Source organism: Pyxicephalus adspersus, chromosome 3, assembly GCF_032062135.1.
Source record: "Pyxicephalus adspersus chromosome 3, UCB_Pads_2.0, whole genome shotgun sequence".
NCBI classification, from domain to species: Eukaryota; Metazoa; Chordata; class Amphibia; order Anura; family Pyxicephalidae; genus Pyxicephalus; species Pyxicephalus adspersus.
The window spans coordinates 60,710,760-60,724,108 of record NC_092860.1 but is presented as its reverse complement, the minus strand read 5'-3'; the positions used below and the strand labels follow the sequence as shown (position 1 = coordinate 60,724,108).

The window sequence follows — 13,349 nt, the reverse complement described above, 5'->3', positions numbered from 1 at the left end:
AATCCAATACAAAAAAATAAAATAAAATAAAAGTAAATAACTTGGAAATTCAAATTCTTATTTTGTATTGGATTGGATACAAACTCCCGTATCCAATCAAATACAAAATAATTCAAAACAAACTCCAATAAATACACAATCAAAGTTTTAAAAATTGCCACACTAGGGAGGTGTTTTAGAATAATATAGTACTTTACAATATACAGAGTTATTGCTTTTTCAGTATTTTCAGTATTTATGATTTGTTTACATTGCTGATTTTTGTGTTTTTCCTTTAATTTTATTAAAAGTAATTTTTTTTTTTTACATGATTGTGTGTTTCAAACATTTTTTATATTCATATTATCTACTAGAACCCCTGTTCGGACATATTTCTGTAAGTTACAGGTCTACAATTTAAAAAAAAATTTCATGAAAAACAGTGGATCACTTTTGATACAGAAATCTAGACCTCAGTGTAACGCTTAGGTGGTTAATAATAATAATAATAATAATAATAATGGCTGCACTAGGCAGTACATTTTAGCATATATTAAAAAGCTTGTTTAAAGGAAAATAACACTGAATACAAGTACTTTTAGGTATATTAAATTCTCTTTCTACATTAGTTGGGATGTGTTCATTATCTACATTTAAAACATTTCTCTTCACAGAAAACTTGGACTACTATGACTTCTCCTATGTATTTGGCGTCTACCTTGTCACACAAAAACCTTTAAACCTTTTCAAAAACATTAAAAAGCAATAAAGACGTCAGTTAAAAATGTATAGGATAAACAAGTCGCAGCCATTTTTGTATGGGGCAGTGACTATGCATTAGAAAAGGTTCGGAGTAGCACTTTGCTCCGCCATCTTGGTAGTGGAAAGCTGAATGACAGTGATTGCCGGAAGGGATGTGACTTGTGAGCGAGCTTCCTTTTAGTGCAGACCGCTATTGAAAAGTATAACGGGGATGAACCGGGGCTGAGGACAAGCACAAGTGTTCGTTCGGGAGCGGCCACAGACTAGTAAAAAGATGTCGGCCAGCGCCGTCTACGTGCTTGACCTAAAGGGGAAGGTTAGTCGTCACTCAGTGTTTTGCAGGGTGGATGGCAGGCTGCGCCTGCTGGAGGGCCTTCATCTAGGGTACAGGTAGCTATATGGAGGGCGGCGGGGTTGCTGGCAAACGACCTGTCAGCAAATTACCTGCCCGTACACTCAGACTATATAGAGATAAATAAGGAAACGATGTTATCCTCTGGTGCAGTATAATGTTATGGCTGCCTTCATTGTATTCTAATATATTGCTGTGTCTAAAGCAGACTGCAAGCTTGTTTTATGGTATAGGGCCTTATACTTCCTTTATTTCCTATACATTCTCATACATTATAACTGGAATCAGATCAGCTTGCATATGAGAGATTTTCTTAGCTAAGTATATTTATATTAAGAATGATTCCATGATAAAACAGACATCAATATGTAACATCTGTTTAAGAAAACAATAGGCCACCTCCTATGTGTAAACCTCTCCTTCCACCATAACAAAGACTAACAATGAAAAATGTACCAAGTATTCTTGCTTTACCTTTAATGCCTAGGTGATGACAGTTCTAGTGAGCTTTTTGGTATGCCTAGCATTCTGAATCTCATGAGAAGATTTTTCAGTGCTAGGCTTTAGCACCTTTGCTAGGTTTTATCATCTACAAAATCTGCGTTCTAAAATGAACATAGCTTTTAACTTAACCTTTTTAATTTGGTGAAAGTTTGCATTTGTATATAGGTGGGTTAGCTCCTATTTAATAAGTGGAACTTGTGTTTTGGTGATCTCTTTGATCACACACCTTCTTTGAAATACCCTGGAGCCCAGCTTAAAAGCCTCATGTTAGACTTTCCCACTCGCCACAATGTGACAACTTTTGGACCTGGCACTTTAGTTCTCTCTACGATTTAAAGGATGATTAAATGTAGGTTAAAATGTCCTTTTTGCCCTTCTATTTTGAAAAACAGGCATCTGTATTTACCCCCTTGGTGGTGCATCATCAGACATAAGGATTGTTTCTGGAGAACTCTTTTAATGGGGTTGTAGGGAACACAAATCTAGGGGCATTGATTTGTGAATTGACTTCTTTTTCGTAGGCCTTTATATTGGTCCCTGGAGAATCTAGGGAGCATTTGGTTCTCAGATATCCATTTATAACTACAGATACTGTTGCCAGAATTGCAGGAAGGTGCAAAAGTATAGCATCTGTTCTTGTTATGGGAAGATCTTCTTTGCCTTTTCTAATAAGTGCCTAATCCTTTTGAACCACTTAACATTGCTGACATTCTTGAATTTCTTTAAGCCGGGCTTGACAGGCCACTGTGTAGTTTCATTTCTTGGGTTAAAATGTTTGAACCACCTTTAGGGGAAATAAATTATTAAATGCAGCGTCAAGAATTTTCTTTTAAGTGTATCTATCCTTTTTTTTTTTTTTTTTTTTTTTTTTGGGATGGAGTAGTAAAAGGTCAAGTGTTTTTGTCTGGGTACCATTGAGGAAATTTCCCCTAATTTGCCTCTCACAGGGACACTATAGGAATTAGGAGGAAATCTTCCAAAGTTAGGGGAAGCCCTTCTTAAACAGGTAAAAAAAAAATATCGCAACCACTTGTTTTGGGGACAACTCTAACATTTTGGATTTATCCACACTTTTATGGTGACAATGGTCAGGATGCAAAAAAAGGGGGAAATTTTCCAATGGGATTGTTTTTTCTTAGAAAAGAAAAAGTTAGTTTCTTCTAACTTTAATGGAAAGAACTAAAGACTTTAATCCTGATGGTGCCTTAACTACATACCCATTGTCAAAATTCTACTTTGATAATAGCTGTCTTTTCTAAATTTGCGGTGTGGTTTGCCTACTACCTCACTGCTTTACATTAAAATAATTTCTGTCTTCCATTTTATATAAGAAATCTAGTAAATCAATAGAGCTGTGTCTCTCACCCTTTTAGCGTGGGGGAACCCTTGAAATAACTTCCAGGTCATCATGGAGCCTCTGCTATGATTACTATATCCACAGCTCACAGTACATAGTGTGCTGGCCAGTGGGAAGAATGCCACCACTACAGATAAACCAAAAATATCATTGGTATCAATTAAACTGACCTGAGAGGAACAAATTGCTCGTTGCTTGAGGAACCCCTTTGGACAAATCCTATACAGCCCTTGGTATATTGTTGGTAAACAATATACATAATAAAGATGTAAAATTGCATCTCTCACTCTTTAAAGTCAAGACCAAATATGAGCATTCTTTGCTTTTGGGGTAAAAGTATAATATACTCTAGGTAAATAGATTTTTTATGTTTTCATGAAGCATTGTGGTGTTTTTATAAAGAAGGTGTTGTAAAATCATAAATACTGCTTCTGAATAAGTCATATTCATTTAAAGCGGACCTACCCCTGGCCTGACTTTCTTTGAAAATCTTAAAAAGTTTGAACTATACTTTCCTTCCTTCTTTCTGGGCATGGTTTTACTGTTTGTTTTTTTTGGACAATTTGTACGGAAGGCAGACAAGGCAAAACTTCTTGTAAGATTTCACCTGCTCTGCATTTTAAGTAAATCTTCCCAGGAAGACAGTAAAGTCATTCTTGACACGTAAGGCAAATGTCACTCTTTGCAAGTGGGGGCCTGAGAGGAGACCTGGCCAGTGCAAGCTGACTCCATTTTTCATAGAAGATCCTCTTTAAGTACATCTCTTAGTTTTTCAGTTTTCCTCCTATACTTTGTATAGGCTTTGTATTTCCCTATTTTTGCCCCTTTCCATATGTGTAAAACATTTCCTATGTGTGCCTGCATATATAGCAATACAAATGTAAATATGTTAGAGGTGTCAGGCATTCCCTGACTTTTTGGCTATGCCCTGCCAACTGCCATTTCATTGGAGTGGCTAATAAAGGTGACACTGGGTACCCTGTGATTTCTGCTCTTAGGCTGATTCTATACTTGTAATAGTTTAAAAATGAGCACAGGTTCACTTTAACCAGACATCTCTGATGCAGGAGTTGGCATACTGCAATGTTCCCTGTGGCATAATGCTGAACAACTGTTTATGCCAAACAACTATGGACAACAAAACACATATGATAATGAATTCCTAATATGTTTTGCTACCTGGATTTTAATGTACAAATTAACCAAATTAGTCACTCCTACAACATTATCAATATCATATAATCATAAGTAATCGATTGTGATTTCTTTTAGGTCCTTATATGTCGCAATTACAGAGGAGATGTTGATATGTCTGAAGTTGAGCACTTCATGCCAATCCTAATGGAAAAGGAGGAGGAAGGGGCACTTTCACCAATACTTGCTCATGGAGGAGTCCGGTTCATGTGGATCAAACACAATAACTTATATTGTATCCTTTTTACCTTTTTTATTCTGTTTTGTTTTTCTTTTCAAAGCAAAAAATAGTTAAAAGAGAATGAGCTATATATTTCATAAATATTTTTTTTCATGGTTTAGAGGAGTAATTTGAAACTTTTTCTGCACCTTTATAGCAAATTAATGATTTTGGTGTCCTTTCATTTGGTTATTCCGTCTTCTTCTCTATCGGACTGTAAAATCCCAATATGATTATTGGCATATACTGCTTCTCAGAGGAGGGCTAGTTCTTTGTAGAATGAGAGTTTTTTATTTCCCCAGAAAGGGAGACCAACCCTCTCTAAAGCTTTTGCCACCAACCCAGTCCCTATTTAACACACATGTTATTTACTAAGATGGGGTAAAATTTTTTTATTTTTAAATGGCTTCACAAATAAGAGGTAACAGTGTTGGGTTGTGTTTCTAATAAACAATAAAGATCATATATCATTAATGAAATATCAGGGATTTCATTGTTGTCCCTCTTTTGAAGACTGGTTATTTTAAATGGACAAAAGTCGATGTCTCTTCTGTATCAGAGAAGAAGCAACAGGTATCCTAGGCCTACCTCATTTCCTGTCTGATAGACTTTTAGGATTCTGCAGACCACTTCTCCTCGTCTGTGCAGTCTTGACTCTCACCTTTCAGCAGTTTGGTTTCTCTTGTCAGTCACTTTCTCAGCTTGTGGGTGTTTCCTATAGAGGTGTACATGCAGATGTCATGTGTCCAGAAATGTTTATGCACTGTAGTGTGTGAGAGGCAGTGCTGTTAACTGAGTATACCCCTGTCCTTGCTGGAGTTTACAGTTTGGCTGTGATGGTGTGTATTCTCATACAGATGCTTGCTAAACTTACACTTGGTGGAGTCACAGAGCAATTCAGCGAATCATGGTACCTCAGGGTTGTACCTGCATGAACAGAGACAAAATAAAAAAGCTAAGGTTTGTAATTTATTGTGCTGTGAGCAGTGGCAGAGGTGCTAAGCATAGGGGGAGGGAGTCATGGAGCAAGTTTTAGGTATGTCCAGGGTTCAGTACACAGAAGGGAGGGTTGTTCTGCTTTCTGTAAATTGTGAAGTTAAAGGGTTGCTTGCACACTATAATGTAAGTCATGTCAAGGTAATTAAAAGTACTAAGGGCCACAGGGTAGGGAAAGGCATGTTTGAAGGTACTTTTAAGGTGCTAGTGTACCTGGGAGTCTTGACGTTGTTTTAAAGGCAGGGAATTAGCGGGCGTGTCTGGCCAGCGCTTAAGATGGCTGCTTGACTTCAGTGCTTCGCACTAGTGTGAGCCAAATTTTACCTCGCCTTTGTGCACCTTCAACTACCTATTGGGTCTGGTGATCATGACAAAGAGGAGGAAAACCAACCAGGAACCAAGGAAACTTACCAGTTTCTTCAGCCCGTAGGGATCCCTGGCTTTTCAAGATGGCGACAACGCCCAGGCCTTTATCTTCCTTGGGATCTCCAGACTCCTCTGATGCCTCTTCCTATTTGGAAACGGGACCTCCTAGCATGGAACGAAGAGATCCTGGGTCTGGTGAGTCACCAACCATTAAAACCCCTAAATCCGCATCTACCCACATTATGGCTGAACCACAGCTCCTTCAGCATTCTTCTATAAAACGAGGACAGCAACAAGCAATTGCTGATACACCTGTAGCCTCAACTAGTAATAAGTTTCATATGATTGAAGATTTCCCCACACACAACAAAGGACTGTCTCTGTCTACCATGAAAGAGATGATACTCTCATTAAAACATTCCACTAAGATATGACTGATATATTTGTACAGATCAAGTCATCCATTACCTACCATGATAAAAGGATACAACATTTAGAGAGGTAAATGGAGTAATTCTCCCATGCTCATAATGCGCTGTAAACGCACACCAAGAGCATAGTACTGAGTTTCAGTGGGTTAGGCAAAAAATAGCTGACCTGGAAGATAGATCTCGGAGAAACAACATCAAGTTCAGGGATATTCCAGAATTAGTCACCCAAGGGGAACTAACGTATCTTACATCGTACCTTAACAATCTTTTACCCATGGCTTCGGATTATGATCCTCTGATCGACAGGGCACCCAGAATCCCTAAACAAAATTTTCTAACACCGGATACCCCTAGGGATGTGTTAACCCGTATGCACTTTTTCCATGTGAAAGAAAAATTGATAATTGTTGCCAGAAAGCCACCCACACTGCCTGAGGCATATAAAAAAAAAATACAAGTGTTTGCGGACTTATCTCAAACTACTTTACAAGCTAGGAAAAAATTTCTACCAATTACTTCAATTACCAATTCTTTTTTTTTTTTTTCTTAAATCCTTTTTTTTTTTTTTTTTTATTACCAGTCTACACTCGCCAATCCTGTTTTAGGATATGCAATATCCAACATGTGCCAAGTTATAGCGTAACCTATACAAATGGGAATCTGTTTTTTATCCATTATTATACGACGGGGTTGAACAGCCCCTTTAAACGCTTAGCACTCCTGAAAAAGGCGCAGGTGCAAAATGCAGACGTTATCTTTGTGTACGAATCACACAAATAGATTTCCACACAGATACATGGCTAATGCAGATGTAAAAAAGAGAAGAGTTATTATAGCTGTTAAAGACTCCACCCATATTGAAGATCCACAGGGAAGATTTCTCATTTTCGTGTGCCAAATAAATAACTCTTCCTTTACGTTAGTTTACATTTATGCACCAAACACAAAACGGCCTTTCCTTGCCAAAGTTATGAGCATCAGTGCGTCAAGGGATTCTAATTATAGGAGGCAACTTTAATGCAACTGCTGACTACACCATTGACTCATCTACTACTCCTAAATGTATACCACGCGCCTATAAGTATTGAACTTACACACTCTTTTTCTCCTCCTGACCATCTTTTGAAACTTAACACTTTTTTTAATGTTGCACAACAATTTCGAAGCGCAATGTTAATTTTTTTATATCAATGATCTGGAGGATACTGATCGTTTTGTTTTATAAAATTCCCATAAGGTATTTATTCGAGGGGTTTGCTCATATGAGAAACAGCAGAGGCAGAAACAAATCGCATATCTTCTTGACCATAACAAACTAAATGTGGCCCTTAATTAAAATGTCCTTTTCAATCTCTAACAAGTACTTTATGAAAAGATAGACAACAACTAAGATCTGTTCTTTTATATAAATTTGAAAAGTCCCATCAAGATTTAAGGTGCAACTGTATGCCTTACATAAAAAAGCAGGAGCTTATTTAGGAACATATCTAAATTCATTTAATTAGTTAACCCAATTTCACATGCAAAATGCACCATTCCTAAGACCAAAGCCAACACTTTTCTAAATTACTACTCTTTGTTATATAATTTAGCCTCTGATGTAACAACTCCACAACCTGATAAAATAAAATCATTTTTAGAAAGGGTAAACTTACCTTACTTAACAGAGTCACTTGAAGCTTTATCAGCTGCCTTCTCAAATCTGGTAATAGTCATTAAACTTCTCTCAAATGGTAAATTATCGGGGGCATACCAAATGAATACTACACACGCTTCTCTCACCAATTGATCCCACGTTTAAAGAAGATCTTTGATTTGGCTGCTACTCTTGGTTTTTTCCCTGCTGAAATGTTACAGGCAGTAGTAGTTACGATCCCTAAAACTGGTAAGGACCCATCAGACAGGAGCATTTACAGACCTAAATAGATTAGATTGGGAACGAATACGTGTCATCAACCTCCTAATAATGTAAGCCCACTCAATTTTGTTAATGTGCCTTAGCCCTTAGTGTCCGAGTAGCAACAACTTATGAGAAAATGTAAAGACAGAACAGTAGGCTACTTGCGGCACAGAAAAACTTTTAGGTATTGTATGAAATTAAAAAATGATTTTTTAATTAAATAGGAATTATAAAAAACACAAAAATGGGAGTAACAGAGGTAAATACACTGTATTCTTTAACAAAATTTTTACAAATGTGTAGCAGGAATCGGAGACAGAGAAGTTGGGTCTTATCCCGACACGTTTCGCCCATGTGGGCTTCTTCAGGGGATAATAAAGACCATTACAGTGTTGAGATTATGCCCAATCAAGGATGTTGCAACATCATGCGGATAAAAAATGCTTCTAAGAGGCTTAGAGGCATTTTTTTATCCGCATGATGTTGCAACATTGTTTTGACATTACTTTGTACTTACATATTTATAGTCTCCCTATTTGGAGTACATGTCCTCTCAACTGAAGCTGAATTCAACTACTGGAATCTAGAGACATTCCCTATATCAGTTGATCCACGTTAGGTTTCTTCCTTTCATTTTGTCTTCCTCTATCAACGTATAACTTATCCAGACCTCCATTGATATTGATTGTGAAATTCCATCCTTCTTGAATCCTTTCTAGAAGGAGTATTTTCTTCAACAACCTTAATGAATCTTCCCATGATACATGAGTCAGTGAGCCCCCCCACCAATTATCGCTGTCTGAACCCATAAAAAGCACCGCAATATTTTTGTTTTTGGGTCTACACCTGACTATTGATATACATACCACTTTTATTTTTGATTGGGCATACTATCAACACTGTATGTAATGGTCTCTGTTATCCCCTGAAGAAGCCCACATGGGCGAAATATGTCGGGATGAGACCCAACTTCTCTGTCTCTTTGATTCCTGATACACGTTTGTAAAAAGTTTGTTAACGAATAGAATGTATTTACCTCTGTTACTCCCATTTTTTATGGTTTTTATAATTCTTGTATATTTATTAAGTGATTTTTTTAAAATTTCGTACAATACCTAAAAAAAATGTTATGTGCCTCAAGTAGCCTACTGTTCTGTCCTTACATTTTCAGTTACAGACCTATTTCGCTCTTAAACACTGGTGTGAGGATTTTTGCGAAGCTTCCGGCATATAGATTAGAAGACATTATCCCTACTTTGGTCAAACCTGACCAAGTAGGATTTATAAAACATAGACAGGCTCCTGATGGTAATAGGGGCTTAATTTATAATCTACGATCTCTGGAGCTCCTAAAACAGCCTTCTTTGCTTCTTTAGATGCAGAGAAGGCGTTCGATAGAGTCCACTGGGGTTATCTGTCTATGGTACTTGACAAATTTGTTTTTTATGGTTTCATTAAAACAGTAATTATGTCTCTGTATTCTAGTCCCTCTGCAAGAATGTTCACATGCGGGGCTTTATCGGCGCCTTTTCTAAATACAAACGGCACGCGCCAAGGTTTCCCCCTATCTCCGGTAATCTTTATACTGCTACTGGAACCCCTAGCAGAATATTTACAAGTTAACTCTTCTGTTAAAGGTGTCAAAATTTACAATAGAGTTTACAAGATTAGTTTCTTTGCGGACGATATTATTCTTATACTTACCAATCCTGAACAATCCCTGAGAACTATCCAGGATATACTAAGCATGTTAAGTGAAGTTTCTTACTGTAAGACCAAAGCTTCCAAATCACAAATATTAGGTATTAATATACCACAGTATCTTAAACTCCACACTATGTCCCTTATGTGTGGGAAGCGAAAGCCATAAAGTTTTTAGGGATTAATATTCCACATCACCACAATTATTTCAAGTTAAATTTTTTAATTTATTGTCAACATTACCTAGAGAGTTAGATCAATATAGAAGAAGTGAAATTTCTATGGCAGGGAGAGTAGCAACTGTCAAAATGTTCAAAATATGTCAAAACTACCAAAAATCTTGTATCTTTTTCGCATTATAATTACTTTACCCAAAAAATATATTACTACGCTACAAAACATAATTGTCTTTTATATAGAATAGGACGAGGCCTAGATATCCCTTTAAAATACTTACCAGACACAAAAGACTTGGAGGTATGGGATTCCCGAATTTGTCACATTATTATGCTGCAGCAATTCTTTCACAAATATTTTACTAGTGGCACCCTTCTCTGCACAAGCTTTGGGCTGAGATGGAACAATCTTTTTTTACCACCTCTAATATTCGGCAACTACTCATAGCTACTGAACTAGGATTTCTTGAGCCTTCCTCTTTCTATCCTACTATACAGGCAACATTTAAGATATGGATCACATCCACTCTTGACATTATCTAGGTCTCGCTTCAATTTGACAATTTATCCGGATATTAAAGTTCTGGAAGTGATTGCTTTGTAACTTTCCATGTCAAAATGGAGATTAGGAGCACCCTCTGTAAGGGAGTGCTTCTAATCCAAGCTTGTTACAGTACCTGTATAAAAGACACCTGTCCACAGAAGCTCAATCTGATTCCAAACTAGCCACCATGGCCAAGACCAAAGAGCTGTCTAAGGATGTCAAGAACAAGATTGTAGACTATCGCCAACCAGCTTAGTGAGAAGGTGACAACAGTTGGCGCGATAAATGGAGGAAACACAAAATACCTGTCAATCTCCCTCGGTCTAGGGCGTCATGCAAGATCTCCCCTCGTGGAGTTGCAATGATCAGGAGAACGATGACGAAGCAGCCCAGAACTACACGGAGGGAACTTGTCAATGACCTCAGGGCAGCTGGGACCATAGTCACCAAGAAAACAATTGGTAACACACTGCGCCGTGAAGGCCTAAAATCCTGCAAAGGCCTGACCAAGTAGGATTTATAAAACATAGACATAGACTGCAAAGCCAGCAAGGTCCCCCTGCTCAGGATAGCACCTGTACAGACCCATTTGCAGTTTGCCAGTGAACATCTGAATGATCCAGAAGAGAACTGGGTGACAGTGTTGTGGTCAGATGAGACCAAAATTGAGCTCCTTGGCATCAACTCAACTTGCAGTGTTTGGAGGGGGAGGAATGCTGCCTATGACCCCAAGAACACCATCCCCACCGTTAAATATTGAGATGGACACAATATGCTTTGGGGGTGTTTTTCTGCTAGGGAGACAGGACACCTTCACTGCATAGAAGAGACAATGGACGGGGCCATGTACAGTCAAATCTTGGGTGAGAACCTCCTTCCCTCAGCCAGGACATTGAAAAAGGGTTGTGGTTGAGTATTCCAGCATGACAATGACCCAAAACACACGGCCAATACAAAAAAGAGGGGCTCATCAAGAACGCCTTGAAGGTCCCGGAGTGGCCTAGTCAGTCCCCAGACCTTAATCATATAGAAAATCTGTGGAGGGAACTGAAGGTTCGAGTTGCCAAACATCAGCCTCGAAACCTTACTGACTTGGAGAGGATTTGCAAGGAGGAATGGGACAAAATCTTTCCTGAGATATGGTCAAACTTGGTGGCCAACTACAAGAAACGTCTGACCTCTGTGATTGCCAACAAGGGGTTTGCCACCAAGTACTAAGTCATCTTTTGCGAAGAGATCAAATACTTATTTCACTCATTACAATGCACATCAAGCTCTGACTTTTGAGCACTGGGTGTTTGAGGGTTCTTTTGCTGTTATTCTGTCTCTCACACCTACAATAAACCTACCATTACAGTTATAGACTAGTCATTTCTTTGTCAGAGGGCAAACGTATAAAATCAGCAGAGGATCAAAAATTCTTTCCCTCACTGTAGATGAATCTCTTAAGTTTGTATTTTCAACAGTCTCCCATATATCAGAAGAGTTTTTCTAGATATTACAATGTGCTCAGTGAGTATTTAGGGATCTGAACATATATATCTGAATATTTCATATGAAGAATTTCTGGGTAAATGGGAAGTATAGTTAAAACACCCTAACTGTATTATCTCAAGATAATTTGGTATTAAGTTATGTTGCTATGTTGTTAGTATTGTATTATTATTATTATTATGTATCTTGAAATGGTATTTCAGACAGGTAATTGGTTTGGTTTTGTCTATGTATTGTATTTTGTAATCCTTATTCTTTCTTCTTTTTTTCTGGATTTCCTATCACTACTTGAAAAATTCCAGAATAATTGAACTATAAAGACAGGGAAATATTTAAGGCATTATTTGTATATGCACTTTGTAGATTATTTGATAAACAAATAATTTCCCTACTAAGACTCCTTGTTTTGCAGCATTTTTTCCCAAAAGTATTTAAAACCTTTTGCACAGTGTTACTAGCACGTATATACCAGTACTGGAATTGCACTTAAAATATATTGAGTGCTGTCACCCAAGGACCCCATTTATGAGAGGTTTTTACCTGCAAAAAGATTTGCAATTCTGTCCATGAAGGGACATTTTCACAACCCTGCCCCACAGCACAGCTTCGCCTTGCTGGAGGGAATGGTGGCCCGATTTGCCACAGGTTTTTTTTACTCATGTTCCCTTTCATCTTTGTGAGAGGACAATGAAAGGAGAAGGAACATGATGGGGAGCTTATCTCGCTGGCATTTTTCTCTCATCACCTATTGACATGCTTCCTACATTTCAGCACCCCGGATTTACTTTTTGTGTTTAATGTTTTTATGGCGCTGTTCTTCAGAAACAGTAAAAATCTGCAAACTTTACATGACTGTGCTAGTGCAAACTCCCGATGACTTATGAGTGTAGATCATTAAATATTTTTGCAAATAATTTCAATGATTTTTTTTTTTAAACCCTCAAAGCAAACAAGTTAATATGCAGATATTTACTTTCTGAAAGATGGTGTGTGCATAGGCATACTTCCCAGATGCTGCAATATGTGATGGTAGGCTAGGGGTTTTTATTCTTTCCAACTAAAAGTTTAGATCTTTGGGAAGCTCCAGTGGTGCATTTGGGTGGAGGGTTGGAGCAGTTGTACAAAGAGGCAACTTGTAGTGCCTCTATATGCTTTGCTTTGTGGTGTATATCAATAATTTCTAGGACAATTGGGAATAATGGTTGTAACTAGTTTCCATTGAGACATCAGTCTGAAAATGGTATAGTGGAAATGTTATTCTGAATTCTGGTCTTGGCTATTGATACCAGTGGGACCATCTGTGTTATATCGAATGCAAAATGAGTAATAATATTTATAATAGGATGAAAAATAGCCTTCAATATTTACTATAA

General features: G+C 37.7%; 1 protein-coding gene across 1 annotated transcript in view; it reads left to right on the top strand.

Moving 5' to 3' along the window:
* Window positions 1-891: 891 nt before the first annotated feature.
* LOC140326369 (AP-1 complex subunit mu-1) overlaps window positions 892-13,349 on the top strand; it is a 36,322-nt gene continuing 23,864 nt past the window's right edge. Inside the window, exons 1-2 of the mRNA XM_072404890.1 lie at window positions 892-1,057; window positions 4,227-4,383. Of these exons, the coding sequence (XP_072260991.1) occupies window positions 1,016-1,057; window positions 4,227-4,383 (199 nt within the window). The 5' untranslated portion in view covers window positions 892-1,015. The remainder of the gene's footprint in view (window positions 1,058-4,226; window positions 4,384-13,349) is intronic.